The sequence below is a fragment of the Hydra vulgaris genome, chromosome 02 (assembly GCF_038396675.1).
Source record: "Hydra vulgaris chromosome 02, alternate assembly HydraT2T_AEP".
In the NCBI taxonomy this organism is placed as follows: Eukaryota; Metazoa; Cnidaria; class Hydrozoa; order Anthoathecata; family Hydridae; genus Hydra; species Hydra vulgaris.
In genome coordinates this window covers 14,245,001-14,260,073 of record NC_088921.1, presented here as the reverse complement: position 1 = coordinate 14,260,073, position 15,073 = coordinate 14,245,001, and the positions used below count along the sequence as shown (strand labels likewise).

General features: G+C 29.1%; 2 protein-coding genes across 2 annotated transcripts in view; both read left to right on the top strand.

The window, feature by feature from the left end:
- Positions 1-10,585: 10,585 nt before the first annotated feature.
- LOC124812048 (uncharacterized) lies at positions 10,586-12,322 on the top strand. The gene is made up of 4 exons (XM_065789303.1): positions 10,586-11,227; positions 11,311-11,603; positions 11,682-11,891; positions 12,059-12,322. Exons 1-4 carry the CDS (start codon positions 10,586-10,588, stop codon positions 12,285-12,287), a joined length of 1,374 nt encoding a protein of 457 aa, XP_065645375.1. The 3' UTR covers positions 12,288-12,322.
- Positions 12,323-12,433: 111 nt separating this feature from the next.
- LOC136076753 (uncharacterized) overlaps positions 12,434-15,073 on the top strand; it is a 2,802-nt gene continuing 162 nt past the window's right edge. Inside the window, exons 1-6 of the mRNA XM_065790183.1 lie at positions 12,434-12,559; positions 12,837-13,039; positions 13,126-13,452; positions 14,002-14,160; positions 14,378-14,570; positions 14,663-15,073. The exon at positions 14,663-15,073 is cut by the window's right edge and continues 162 nt beyond it. Of these exons, the coding sequence (XP_065646255.1) occupies positions 12,878-13,039; positions 13,126-13,452; positions 14,002-14,160; positions 14,378-14,570; positions 14,663-14,973 (1,152 nt within the window). The 5' untranslated portion in view covers positions 12,434-12,559; positions 12,837-12,877 and the 3' untranslated portion in view covers positions 14,974-15,073. The remainder of the gene's footprint in view (positions 12,560-12,836; positions 13,040-13,125; positions 13,453-14,001; positions 14,161-14,377; positions 14,571-14,662) is intronic.

The window sequence follows — 15,073 nt, the reverse complement described above, 5'->3', positions numbered from 1 at the left end:
GGCCGATATTTCAAAAAATAAATATGACGAATATAATTTGTTTTCAAAAAAAATTTTATTTAATGTCTCCCGTTTTGTAATACGATAGATAGAGTAAAGATTTATATAAATTTATAAAAACAACTTATAGATCTTTTTCAAAGTTTTCATAAAAAATTATATTGCTTTAAATTAATAAAATTGCTAAAACAATGAAATAAAAACAAGTTTAAAATCAGGTAAAAAAGAGAACTAAATAGCATACTGTGGTTTTTATTTTGTAAAATACTACAGTAAAAATACTGGGAAAAACTGGCAATCTTTAAATAAGAATATATTATAATGCCTTATGTGAATAAGGAATACTTTTAAAATTATAAAACAGAAACTTTAAAGAATCAATTAAATAACAATAAAAATGTCAATGTTTGTTAACCTAACATGACAACTTTAAAATTTTAAGAGATGGTTCTTTGTTTGATTTTGGTGTTGAAAGTTTGCAATAGTTTTTAATAAAAATATTTGACAGTATATTACCATGATGTCGCTCCATATCAAAAGAGTAATTCTCTGATATTAGCATGAAAGTATTGCACAGGGATGTCCGACAAACTTTGTCCTTAATAGAGATAAAGAGTACAAATGAGAAGAAAACCCATTAAACAGTGTTATCAAAAGGAATTTTCAATCCACCTCTATCGATTGATTTAAGATATTGACCAAACTTTTCAAAATAAAACATTATTTTAGTCAAAAGTTCCTCTTCGTTAGACAAATTATCATTTCGAGATACATATCCAGCAATGTAAACAAGAGACATCTTTGATTGAACAGTTATACTTTTTTCAAGTGTTGGTAAATTGTCAAATACCTCAGCTGAAGACTCATCAAGAGAAAATCCACAAAATTGACAAAAATGTCCTGCATAAAAAGCTGACTCGTTAATTAACAAAAGTGAAGCTTTAGAAATATTGAACTTTTCAATTATTTGTTGAACACTTAAAAAGTATGTGCCACCAGATCCTTTTCTTAACTTGCTGAATTCTTTTTCAAGTGGGTCTGTTGTAAATTTTCCTAACAGAACATATTTGTGTGTTTCTGTCAGCTCAACAATTCCTTTACACGTATGATTTATGGAATGTCCTGAATCATGGGTCATGTCCTGAATCATGGGAATGAATGTCCTGTATGGAATGTACAGAACATATTTGTGTGTTTTTGTCAGCTTAACAATTCCTTTACACGTATGATTTATGGAATGTCCTGTATCATGGGTTAACTGTTTTATGCGTTTTCCCGAATTACTTGTCATGCGTAATGCCATTTCTCCAAAATCAAAAACAAACTCTAATCTATCCTCATTCGGATCTCTGATGACAGCTTGTCGATTATCATTAAATCTACAATCCACATCAACACTTTTTACATTTAAAATTTTCCACCAAGTGACTACAAGTTTAATAAAGTCAGCAGTTTGGCTTATGTTTGAGATATTTCCAGATTTAAGCCTTTCCACAATATTTTTTTCTAGTTCAAAACTTATTTTCTTCATAATGCTAATAACAATATTTTTTTAAAAATGTTTTGTAAACAAAATCTAACTTTAAATTTTGTTTAATCAATAAAAATTATTGGAAAATTAATAACTCAATCATATTAGTCCTAAGGCTATTAATTTATGTTGTATGCGTTTAAATGTGGGCAACTATGTCAATTGCTTTCATTTGCAACAAAGTTATAAACATTAGCTCTTCACATAAAAATCAAAAATAAAAATTCAATTGTTTTCGGGGTGTAATAAGTAGAGCATTGTATGTTTTGTCAGAGAACACCTTTAGATAAGTAGAAACAGATTGTTTTTCAATATGACTTGGTCGAATAGAAACTTCATTCAAATCAGAAAAATTCATTAGACAATTTGATTCAGCTTCATAAAGTTTTATTAAATGCTTCCAACAAGCTTTTTTCTCAACACCATTTTCATAAAAAATAAGTTCTCCAATTTTTTCTGTGAGCCAGTTGTTTCGGATGTTTTTGATCAAGTGGATAAAATCAAACAACAAAAAAGTTCCATTGGTGGTTAACCAAGGTCTTTCAGGAAATGTGTCAAACCTTTTAAAAAACGCTTGATTACTTCGATTTCCGTCAATATAATAGCTTTTGCTTCGCCATTTGAATCTTTTACTGCTTCTACAGTCGACTGAATTTGATCATATAGAAATTGAAAATTTAATTTGTTTACAGGTAACATTTTTACTAAAAATTTAGGTCCACCAAACATACAAGTTATCATGACACCTAAAACAGTTTTTGCAGGAGAATCTGGGTTATCTAATGCTTTTCCAAAAACAGCACCTTCGTGGTATAATAGCATTTTTTTAACATAAACCTCGTCGTGAAGAAAAATACAAGTTCTTTGACTATCACTTAAATGATCAGAAACTTGTTTTAAAAATAAATTATCATCAGACTTTGATACTCTTGAGGTAATGCGTGTTAATGTTCGAATAGAAGGTAGTTTAAAATCATCGCATAATTTTTTATAAAGTGTACGAGAGGTGGCAAAATACTCAAATGCTCTGATGATTACACTGAGACTGTACTTACTTGTGTTCATTGAATTAACTTGCTCATTCATATCTATTTCTTTATTATTTGGTGTCAAAAGGTTTAGATATCGTAATCCTTCTTCAAATTTAGACCACGTATTAACAACATTAGATACAGTATGGACTTTTTTTTTCGCACCATAGAAATATGTTTCAAACTTTAAAGAACTATCAAATATAATGAGAAATTTTGGTGTTGCATAATTCTAGTGTGTAGATTGTACATAAAGTTTGCTATCTGAAATAAAGGCTACAATTTCGACAGAAAAATTACGTTTTTTTTTAAGCAATGTATCACAAAAAACGTCAAAACCAAAATTATCTTTTGCTAAAAATAATTCAATTTCGTCAAAATTATTTCGGCTTGAGGATGATGCACGTTTAGTTGATCTTATAGAGGGTATAGATGTTGGTATTTGACTGAGAGGGACATTAGGCCAAATTGATGGTGGGCTCTTTGGTCGTTCTCTTCCTTTTACTTTAATTTTTTCAAAATTTATGGGCCAATGCAGTTCACCTCTTCAAAGAGACCTCTTCAGAACGGCTCTGAAAACAACCACGCTGAATAAGAGAAGCGAAAAGCCGAGCATTGCTACAAATATGTCCGGGTTTTAAGGTAATATGTCCTGGGTTTTAAGGTAAATTTCTATCAGGGCCACTAATCCATTTGCTCCCGACAAAAAATTTATACTAAAACAAATAAATCAAAAAATTGCCTTTTCAAAAACTTTTTTGCAAAAAAACTTTCTTTCTAAAAATTTATAAACCCCAACTTGAAAGAAAAACAAAATATTAGAGAAAAAAAAAAGGGTACGACCCCCTTGCCCAAGAAACAAATTTAACACGCATGTTCATTGGGACTACACAAGACACACATGCTGTCAAGATTAAGTAAAATCAAAGTAAAGTCTGAAAGATCAAGTATAATAATAAAAAAAAAAAAGAGATTCAAAAGAGTGGAATACTCCAGTTGGCTTTGAAAACAATTTTATGATGTACTTTTATTAAACTTACAAAAATGCAGGAAGTTTCAGAGCTCTAGCTAGCCTGCAAGATTATTCTAATGCACAAAAAAATGCAAGTTTATTCTAATGCACTATTTTAATTAAAAACATTTTATTTTTCTAATCATCTTTGTGCGGCTTGGACACCAACGCAACAAAAAGGAGGTTATTAGGGTACCCAAAACCTATAGTAGAAGATTGAACAGCTTTTCTTACCATCCTTTTTAAAATAGATTATATATGATAAAACTCAGCAAAAGATTATATCTGATAAACACTCCTTTAATCATATAATTATATCAGATAGTTTAAACGACTTATAATTTTTTGAAAACAGTTGTCCTTGCGGATACCAAAAATATTATTTTGCGTCATATTACCATAACAAAATACTTGGTTTAAAAGGCAAATACAAAGAAAAAAAACAAGAGAAAAAGCGCGCTCTAACGAACAGTGGCTTAGTATGGTTTAGACATGCATGAATTACCCACAGCTTAGAAATTATGCCCCTTCTCTCCCCTTCCCCATCGAAGTTGCATGATGGTCACTAACCTTTTGCTCAACAAAAAAAAAAGAAATAAATAATTAATTATTATTTAGCAGCCCCTACAAGCGCTCATGCGGCAGGAAGGCCGTCTCTACACTACTGGTGCACCCGCATGTTGACTATATTTGACCCTAGTTATAATAGAGCAACCCTTTATGATATGTGTGAAAAAAGATGCTTTCTCAATGCCCCACCACAAATACTGCCCGCATACATCAGAGTATTACCTGATGTATTACTCAGAAGTGCCCTCAAACAAGTAATGGATTTGAATACGCTAAAGTGATTTGTTGTTATAATGTAGTTTTATTTTACTTGGTAAAGTAAGTTTAATATTTTTTAAATATTATATTTACGTAAGTTTACTTCGTGTAAAGTAAATTACTTTTCAAGTAATTTACTTTACACGACTTACCATTAAAAATAAGTTACATTTACAAGTAAAAGTAAAAATGCAAATAACTTTTACTTGTAAAAGTAAATTACTTTTTCAAGCAACAGTTGCTCATTTAAAAAACTTAGCTTAAGTAATTAAGTTTTACGCGTTATATAATTTATGTAAAAAAAACGAATTACTTTTAAAAGTAAGTAAATTTTATATTTTTATATGAGTTATGTAAAGTAATTTACGCGTAAAAGTAATTTGCATTTTTACATCAAAATAAGTAAAAGTGTCATCCCTCTTTCTGACCACTGGAACAATAAAATACGGTACTTTACAGTTAGTTTTGCAAGCAGCGATTTTTTCTTTTGAAATGCAACTGCTATAAAACAAATGTGTGTACTTAGGATTTTGGGAAAACTGCTCACTAGACGTTGAATGACAAAGTTTTATGTCTCAGCTAAGAATGCAATCTTTAATCATGTCACTGGTATACAAGTAGGGAAGGATATTTTGACAACAATGCGATGAATGATTTGATATAGCTAATAGCAAGTCTGTCATGTATGACATCATGTTTGATGTCATGTATGATGGGCAAGTAGTAAAAGCAATTAAAAAAAAGAAGACAGAATTTTTACTATTTTTTAATAAAAATTGAAGAAACCGATTCATAGGTTGTTGGCTATTGCATCAAAAAGTTCCACCTTGCAGCACATGTTATATTAGGAGAGTTGATATTTTCATAAATTGCTTTTATGGTTTTAAATGTGTACATATGATGGACTGTAATAGCATAAGTTTTATGATAAAAGTATTTATTTCATATAAATATAGCTAAATTTTATGTAAACAAATATAATATACGTATATATAAATAATGTATCGAAAGTGGTGTGGCTTGCAAAATAGATACAGCAAAATGGTGTGAATCTAAAACGGAAAAACACTTTTCATTTAATTGCAAAGAAAAGTGAAAAGTGTTTTTCCGTTTTAGATTCAGAATCACTTTCTGTTTAGTTATTACTCTATGTATTTTTTTATTAACCTATTCTTTCGTCACTTCCTATTTGTTTTTTAGTATGACTTGTTATTCTTATAATAGTTTTTGTTATATTTTTGTAATTTAATTAATAGTTTGTGCACAGATAATTACATTTTGTATTGGTATTAAAAAATCACCTATATAGGTATTAAAACAAATTTAAAAATTAAACTTCAACTGAAGATGACTATTGATAGTCGAAACATGTATTGTTTAGAATTAATAAAATGGTTTTATTAGTTAAAAATTTTGTCTTGTTTATTAAAATACTTATATATATATATATATATATATATATATATATATATATATATATATATATATATATATATATATATATATATATATATATATATATATATATATATATATATATATTTATACATTTGCCGTATGTGAAAGACTAAATACTACGTGGGGCAAGTATTATCTTTAGAATAAAGGTATGGTTTGATTATTATACATATATTTCAGGATGCTTAACATAAATTACAATAATCCAAAATATCCCAATTAAGAGGCAAGAGCTAAATGCAAAGAAAGGAGCGTAAATGCAAAGAGAATTCAGCGCTTGCCGCATTAGTTTAAATAATATAAATTTTCGCGCATGTGCAAAAAACTAATCTGGCTATAGCGTTATTAAACTAACGCAACATGTTGGCCTTTTTTCGTGAAACAAGCCAGTATTTGATGTAAAAAAAAAAAAAGTCCTCAATTCGTGAATTTGGAAGGCACCCAAATAGGTCGGCGTTAAAAACGTTAAAAACAGTCTAGAAAAACCCCTGGCGATAATTTATAGAATTGTTATCAAATTTTTGGAGGTGCCAGGCTACCCCTGAAGGAGCTAGGTAAATTTTTCAAATACTTGGGAATCTTGGAAGTTGTTGGGTACCCTGCAATTTATTTATGTTTGCAGGGTATCCGGTAATTTAAAATTGCCCGGTACACGGTACACCGCAAGTACCGTGTACCGTGTACCGGTACTTGCGGTGTACCGTGTAAGTTTTTTTTTTTTTTTTTTTTTTTTTTAATTTTTATTTTAGGTGCCCCAAGAAGTCCTAATGGTCTTGTCACAGAGCACCGCGGAAGTGCATTTAACCAGGAAGTTCACGCCTCCTTCCTTACCATGACGCGAAAATTTGTCCAGAGCTCGTTTCGAACCTGGATCTCCTGCTTATAAAGCAAGCGCTCTAACCATTGCGCCACGGCCGCACATTTTCTTGGTAAGCGTCAACTCTTTCTGTGTTTCTGGGTTGCCAGACACCTTTGAAATATAAAAAGAACCTCTAAGATAATATTAACTCCGTGCAAGGCAAGTATAAAACATTTGTTGCTTTTTTTTTAAACATATTATATTATAAAGGTTGCATTTGCCTCAGAAAAGTAAGATCCATGGTTGAAACTCCACCTCAGAGCAAGTCTTGCGACATCGGTTGGGAAGGAGGCGCAAACTTTATATTAAATGCTCTTCCGCGGTGCTCTGTGATTAGACACTAGTGACTTCTTGGGATACCTAAATAAGAAAATTAAAAAAAAAAAGTTAAAACTGCAAAAAAGCTGCTGTTTTTTAATGCGGTAGTGGTGTAGTAGTAGAGCGCTCGCCTCATAAGCGAGAAGTTCCAAGTTCGATACACACCATGTCGGGGATCCTCACCATGTTCGATCCCCATCAGTTAGTACCACGCTCAACTCGTTTTTTCGGGGATCCTCACAATGTTCGATTCCCACAATGTTATTCCCACCTGGTAGTACCGCGCTCAACTTGTTTCTCCGCGCAGCGGCCTTGTTCATCGAGGTTCTTGTCTTGGAGTTAAAAAGTTGAGTTTTTAACCACACAAAAAAGTAGCATCTTTGACTGTAGTGGTCTTCTTGTCCTTGGGGAGGTGAATAATTAAAAAAAAAAAAATTCCCTTAATTTTTTAAAACTCAATTAGTTTGTTAAATTTACTATTTTGTTCACTCCTTTTAATAATTTTAAAAATCCAATTCTTATATTTTAGTTATTTGTTTGCATTTATTGTATTTTCCTTTATTTCAAATTCAATTGACATTTTTGTGCTTTAAACTTTTTATAAAATTGGGTATGTAATAAAAGGTGATGCCAAACGAGCTAAACGCGTGTTTTTATAGCTTTAACACACGAACGTTGAAGAAACGTCACGAGTGCGCTAATAGCCAGACGGTCCGTTTAATAACGACGTCATCGCGATGTTGTTATTTGACGTCAAGCGGGATTACACTTTAAGACTATAAACAGACCGTCAGAATATGACGTTCTCGCGACGTCCTTTTGACGTTCGTGTGTTTGCGGGGTCGTTGTATTGTTTGTCAATACACTTTGAAAATTCTGATATTAAATGGAATCAGTGTCAGCATTTATTTTATCAAATTAGCTTACAAGCTTATTAGCTTACTCTGGAACAACCAGAACCAACTTGTCTAATTTTCGGCATGAAATACAATCAACCAAATAAGTTGAAAGAAAACTTCACGTTTTCACTTCACCAAATGACAGAAGAAGAGTTGCTGAATGTGTTGAGCGAAATGACGATTTGGTGTCTCAGGCGCAAATCTTAGGGGTCAAATATAAGTTAGCTTAGATTGGATTCGCATTTGAAAAACAAGTTTTATAGGAAGAGGTGGTTTCAAACCAATAAAAATTGACTGAGGATTACAAAAAATATTAAGACAATTTATCAAAACAAAAATACTAAGACAATTTAATATTACCGGCAATTGCCTCGAAGACATATTGTGTTTATTAAAAAAAGTGCACGATGCACTTTCTACTAGAAACAGTATTGGAAACAAATACAAAAGTGCTGACTATGTTACGAATATCAACAAACAAATCACAAATGGTCATCAGATAGTTTGGTTGGATGAAACAAATTTTAACCTTTTTTGTAGAAAAACGCAAGTAAACGTGCCAAACAGGAAAGAAGAGCAATAATGAAAATGCCTGCTTCAAAAGGTGCAAACATACATTTGATTGCAGCTATATTAATTACAAATGTCGTAATGATGGAAACTCGCGATGGATCGATTAATGCAGATTCTTGTAACGAGTAGATGTTGGTTATGTTTCATCAGTGGCTTTCACCGGGGAATCTTTTAGAGGATTTGATCATTCTAAACGACAATGCTTTATGTAGCACTCGTTTGGAAAGAGTGTTTAAAAATTCTCTAGCTAAGTTGTAACGTTTAGGACCCTACAGTCCAATGTTAAACCTGGTGGAATTTGGAAGGAATTGGTAATGCGGCGAAAAATACAATAGTAGGAAGCGACTATGCACGTGCGACTCAACATACTACGAATCATTACGCAACAATTTTAAATATAGAAGATGTCCAAGGTGATGTTTACCTGAACATTACTATGATTTTTAACGACATTGTTTAAATTCAATTTAAATCTTTATATATTTTTTGTAAATAAATTATTTCTGTTTTATTTATTATTCATCGATTTCTCAAATTAATTTTTCACAAACAAACAAAAATTTCTAACTAACTAGGATTTTTCTAGTTACCGCAAAAACCACGAATGCATTTTTCATCACTTTTTTATTTTATTGAAAGTATAATATTATTTATTGAAAACCAATCTATATGGCCACCTTGGTCTAATTAGGAACAAACTTTTAATTGTAATTAAAGGTTGGTTATAAAATTAATAAGGCGACAAAATTAAAAATACAAAGATCTTTGTTTTGAAAATCTATAAAATCTATAATTGTAAACATTTCTTAGTTAAAACTATTATGTTACTATGATCTCAATTAAAAATATATACTTAAATATTATATCATCACCGATATAATATTTAAGTATACATTTAAGGTAATTTCAAACTTCGGTAAATCAAGGTAATTTCAAACTAAGGTAAAATCAACTTTCGAACAAAATAACTTCAAAGAAAAATTCTTAAAAACATTCGAATTTTTTTTTTTCGTTGACAACACACGGTCGTTCACACTTACTTAATTAGCGACAAGTTATTGTACGCAAGCGCATTTGGATAATAAAAATTTTTGGACTTTCAAAATGGCTTCGGGCCTTCGCAACAAAGTTAATTTTTAGTTGACAACTAGTTTTTTTCTTACTATTTGCTTTTTTTATCATTATCTACCAGGATAAGTAGTTGTGAAATATTGGTAGTGTTTTGGTAACTTAATTTTTTAAAAAAGTAAGTAAAATAATAGGAGAACATTTTTTTATGACTGATGCAGATTTACTTTAAAAAAATTTTTTTCTTTGATTTGTTTACAGATTTATAAGTCTTTTTTCTTTTTTTATGAGCGGTAAAACTTAAAAATTTTCATAATTTTATTTATATGAATCTTTGATCTTTTTATTACTTATGAGTAATGTTCGCACTCAATTTTTTTTCTTGTTCAAAATTTATATCCAACGATTGTCATAAATTGACACCATTTTTAGTTAACGTAAATTGTCCTTTGTAAAAAAGTTTGCTAAGTTTTTCTATTTTAATTTTAAATAAAATATTTTATTTTGTATGCAGTTTATTATTGATTTATTAGCTTAATTTAAATTAGGAATGTAAATACTATTTAATAAATGAGGCTAAAGCTTTTTGGTTAATCAGTATATTTATTTATAAACTTTTTTTTTTCTTAGATGGAGATTCATAACAAGAACTTGAATCTTCTTTGTCGGGTCTGTGGATATTTGGTTGGGAAAAAAAAATACCCTATTGGAACAAACCAAAAAAATAAAATTGAAAAAGTGTTTCACGTCATGCTGTCAGATGATATAGAAAATGTTTATCCAAAAACAATTTGCCATAAGTGCTATAATACCATAAATAATGTTATCAAAAGAATGACATCAACAACACTTTGTTTATGTATGAACTGGAAACCTCATTGTGAGGAATGTTTTTGTTGTCAGCAGGTAAAAAAACTTAGTAAAGGTCTAAATGTAGCCAAATTATTTAAACACAATAAAAAGCTCATTGGTCGCCCTGATATTAGTAAAAAAGTATGGTCATTTTCAATGATTGCTAAAATAAAAAGTAGCATTGTGATAGCACATGACTCAGATATAGATATTGAGGAATTAAAAAACCAATTTAATTCTCATTTATCACTTTGTCAGTGTAATTTATGTAGTAAAGTACCAAAACAACCAGTTACTCTTAAAAGATGTGAACATTTATTTTGTTTTTTCTGTCTAGTGGAAACTATAAAGGTAAAAAAACTTAATGAAACATTTTGTCCAAAATGTAAAGAGCCTATTTTACCTACAGACTTGGTGACCAGTGTAAAAACAAATTCTCTTTTAAACATATTAACTATTGAGTGCATATGTAAAAAAAAGTTCAATGTAATGAAAGAGTATGATTTATATACTAATCATAAGAGTATATGCATTGATAAATCAATAGCACAAACAGCCTCATTGTTAGCACCATCTATATCATTATTTACTTCTAATTTGGCTTCATCATCTTTTACAGTAACATCATCAACATCATCATTGTCAACATTACTTAACAACAATATTTCTGAGATTTTCAATCTTACAGTGGATGACAATATTCCAAGAATAGTTGAAGATGCTGCACTTCATGTTCTTAAGCAAAAGATGGCAAAAGATGGTAAACAAGTTGTTGAGTTTAAAAGTGGAGGTCCTAGAGTAATAATATATTTTAATTTTAGCTTAATTTATAATAACCATTAATTAAATAGGTATTACTTTTCATAAATCTTTTTTTTTAGCCAGTTTTGTTTTCACTTGCTCCGAAAGCTTATGTAAGCAGTGATCAAGCATCGACCACAACAGTTAGAGTCAGAAATGCTTCTATTAAAAGACAATTGAAAGTTGTGTCTGGTACATCCAATGATGCAATTTGTTGTCAATCATCAAAACTCCTTAATTCTTTTCAAGCAGAGTCAAAAGGATTAATATTGGATAACCTAAATACTGAAAGAGTAGTAATTAGTGCCACTAACATGGTAGCATTGAAAGCAGATCTGTGCATACCATGGGAAAAGCTTAAAACAATTTCCAGGTTAATATTTTTCTATATAAATATTATTCTATACTAATTTTTATAACATGACATATAATTTTTTTTGTTTGTTTAAAGATGGCTGAAGAGCTTTAATATAAATACAGCATCACATTCTTCTCAAAGAATAGTTGCTGAAAAGTTATCTGGTGATGACCTTATTGTGGAAAATGCACCATTTACCTTTGAAAAAAAAGAGAAAGGAACATTTGAAATAAAATATGCATCTTGGGGTTATATTGAAAATTTACCAATGCATATTTTAAGACATCTTGATCAATTAGAAAGGTAGTTTTAACAACCAATAATGAAAATTTTTTTAAAACATAATTTATAAAGTAAATTTTTTTTTCATTTGGGTATATTTGTTATTAGTTAAAATGAAAACCATTGCCTACTAAATAATTTATTATTTTAAAATGTATTTAATTATTAAATAATTTCTTTTTATGTAGTTGTAAAAGACTTCATTACAACAAATTTATTCCTGATAAAGAGATACAAATTAAAATTGGAGGTGATTATGGTGGGGGGAGTTTTAAAATGACTTACCAGGTTGCAAATACCCTAAACCCAAACAGCAAAGACAACACCATAGTTTTTAGCATATTCGAGGCGAAGGATTACAGAATCAATGTCAAAGTAGCCATGTCAAGGTTTGAAAAGCAAATAGAAGATCTTTAAGAAATGAAGTATAAGTAAGATAAAAAAATTGTTTTTCTTTTTAATAACTAATGTGCTTTATTTTTAGTTGAATTAAATAGTTTTAATAATTTAGTACTAATTAGTTTTAATAAATTATACTTTAAAATAAATGTAATATATTACAAATGATATTTATATTAAATTTATCTTAAACATTTCTACACACCTCAATAGGGATAACAATATTAGAGTATTTGTTTTTGGTGATTATCAGTTTTTATGTGCCCTCTATGGAATCTCAGGAGCATCAGGTGATTTCTATCTTTATTAATGACAAATTATCAGTATTTTCATAATTTTTGCTACTTAATTCGAAATATATTGAAATTCAAACAAAATGGTTGGGACTTTTTTGCTGAATGAAAAACCACAATATGGTTTATAATATTTACATATAGTATTACAAATAATATATATATATATATATAAAATAATAAAAAAATTTATTAATGATTATTAAATATGATTTTTTATAATTTTTTTTTATAATTAATAATTTTAACTATTTCTTATCCATTTTATTTTAAGGGAGGCATTGTTGTCTTTTCTGTTATGCAACAGCAAGTGACATGAATCTTGGTGAGCAGAAAAGTTCTGAAATAAAAGATCGTACCTTAGAAGATCTACTATTGGATCATGAAAAATTTATAGAAAACGGAGGTTTAAAGAAAAATGTAAAAAACTTCAATAATGTCATCACAAAGCCCATTTTGAAAATACCACTAGATCAAGTAATGTTGTTTTTATTTGTAGTAATAACTTTGCAGTGCAGCTTAATAAAAGTACATTATTATATACTTTCAATTTATATTTTTAGGTATCTTTACCTAGTCTCCATATGGCTCTTGGTATTTATTTGAATTTTTTTAATTTGTTTGAAGAAGAAGTCCACCAATTAGATATTATGATTGCTGCAGAAGCAGTCAAAAGCAGAATTAACTTTTCAGAAGAATATCCAGTTTTTGTATCAAAACAAAAACAATTGCTAAATCTTCAAACTGAAATTCTTAACTTTGATAATCAAATCCAAGAAATCAATGATGTCATTTTGTTAGCTGCTGTTAACAATTCAGATAATTTAGAAAATTTTCAATCTCTCTACTCTAAAGAAATTGAGTTACTTAATAGTGAAAAAGCGAAAAAGGTTATACAGTTTATTGATTTCATTGATTTGATATTTTTATGATTTTATATTATCTATTTCATATTGATATGTGTAGTTATAAAAGTAGAATTTGTGTTTGTAAATGAAATAAGAAATGAAGTTGTATAGGTGTTAACTTGTATGCACTAAATAGTTTTGCAAGCATTTGCTATAGTGCAAACTAATTGTAGAAAAAAGCTTAAACGTCAATCAGTTTGAGTGTATTTAGAACACATTTTTACAAGTTTGTGGTCAAGCAATTTGCATTTTTTCATAAGCACGAAAGCAATTTTTCATATACAGATTTAATTTTTGTTTTTTTCTCTCTGATCACTGTTTTTTTAAACTCAGAACTTTTTAAAACTTTTTTTAAAACTGATCTGCATATGAAATAATTTCATATGCAGATCAGAGTTTAAAAAAATAGTGTTTTAAATATCAACCCTGTCATTCACAGATTAGTCTTTGTTTTTATGAAATGAATAATATAATTATTACTGCTATGCAACTATTGTTAGTTTATGTTATACTACTTTAAGTTTTTTTTAGATTGATCTTTATAATACTCTATTTGAAAAACATTCATCAGAAATGGGTCAGAGACCATGCACTAAGATGATTGAGACGATACTACAAAAGCTTAAAGTACAACGTCAAGCTTACCACGGAAAAAGTTTTATAGGAAACCACGTGCATAAAATGCTAAAAGTAATTAAATTAGATATTAATATGAATAAAAAGCATGACGTAGTACGTAAAAGACAGATAACTAGGTTTTTACTTGATAAATAATAGTTTATTATCTTTTTTTTTTACTTTTAATACTAATATAGTTTTGGAAAAATTGTAATTTAATGCAATTACAACAAATAATACATCAATAAACCTAAAAATATATCTTTAGTAAAATAAATTTGCTATTTAGAAATCTTCAATACTTCAGCTATGCAACTGTATCCCGAAGCTTGTTCACGATGAAGGATATTCAGGAACAAACATGCATCAGTTTGCAGTTGAAATTAGCAGTAAATATAAACAACTATTTGATAAATTTGCCCAGTGCTATAAAATATTTTCTTCGAAAAATACAATTACACAAGACGATTTAATTCTTTTAAGTAAGTCGCACTCTATAAAATGCTTTAAAATAAGTTTATGTATACTTATTTTTTTATTTTTTTTTGTTAATTTAATTTTAAATTTTTTTTAGAAAAAAATATAAACGACTTGATGAAATTTTATCGCTTAAATTGGCCAGAGGCTTCAGTGACACCTAAGCTGCATATGTTGGAACATCATGCTATTCCGTTTATGCAAAAATGGGGAGCAGGATTTGGGTTTTATGGAGAACAAGGTGGAGAATCAATTCACATGGAGTTTAACAAACTCAAAACTACTTATCAATCAATTCCTTGCCCAACATTGCGATTAAAAAGTATTCCTAAATCTCATTACCAAAAGACAAACCCAGAGAATATGCAACTTAAGCCATGTGTAAAAAAAAGGAAAAAAATAGGTTAATTAAAAAGTTAATTCAATACTGAAGATTTGATTGCCGAGAAGGAAGTATCGATTTGTCAAAAAAAAATTTGTTTACCTGGATTTACCAGTCATAAAATAT

What these genes read in the sequence shown, in the direction of transcription:
- LOC124812048 (XM_065789303.1), top strand. Translation starts at nt 10,586, where the DNA reads ATGATTGCTAAAATAAAAAGTAGCATTGTGATAGCACATGACTCAGAT. An exon ending in TTAAAAGTGGAGGTCCTAGA is followed by an intron (nt 11,228 to 11,310) that starts GTAATAATATAT and finishes CTTTTTTTTTAG; the next exon opens with CCAGTTTTGTTTTCACTTGC. An exon ending in CATCTTGATCAATTAGAAAG is followed by an intron (nt 11,892 to 12,058) that starts GTAGTTTTAACA and finishes CTTTTTATGTAG; the next exon opens with TTGTAAAAGACTTCATTACA.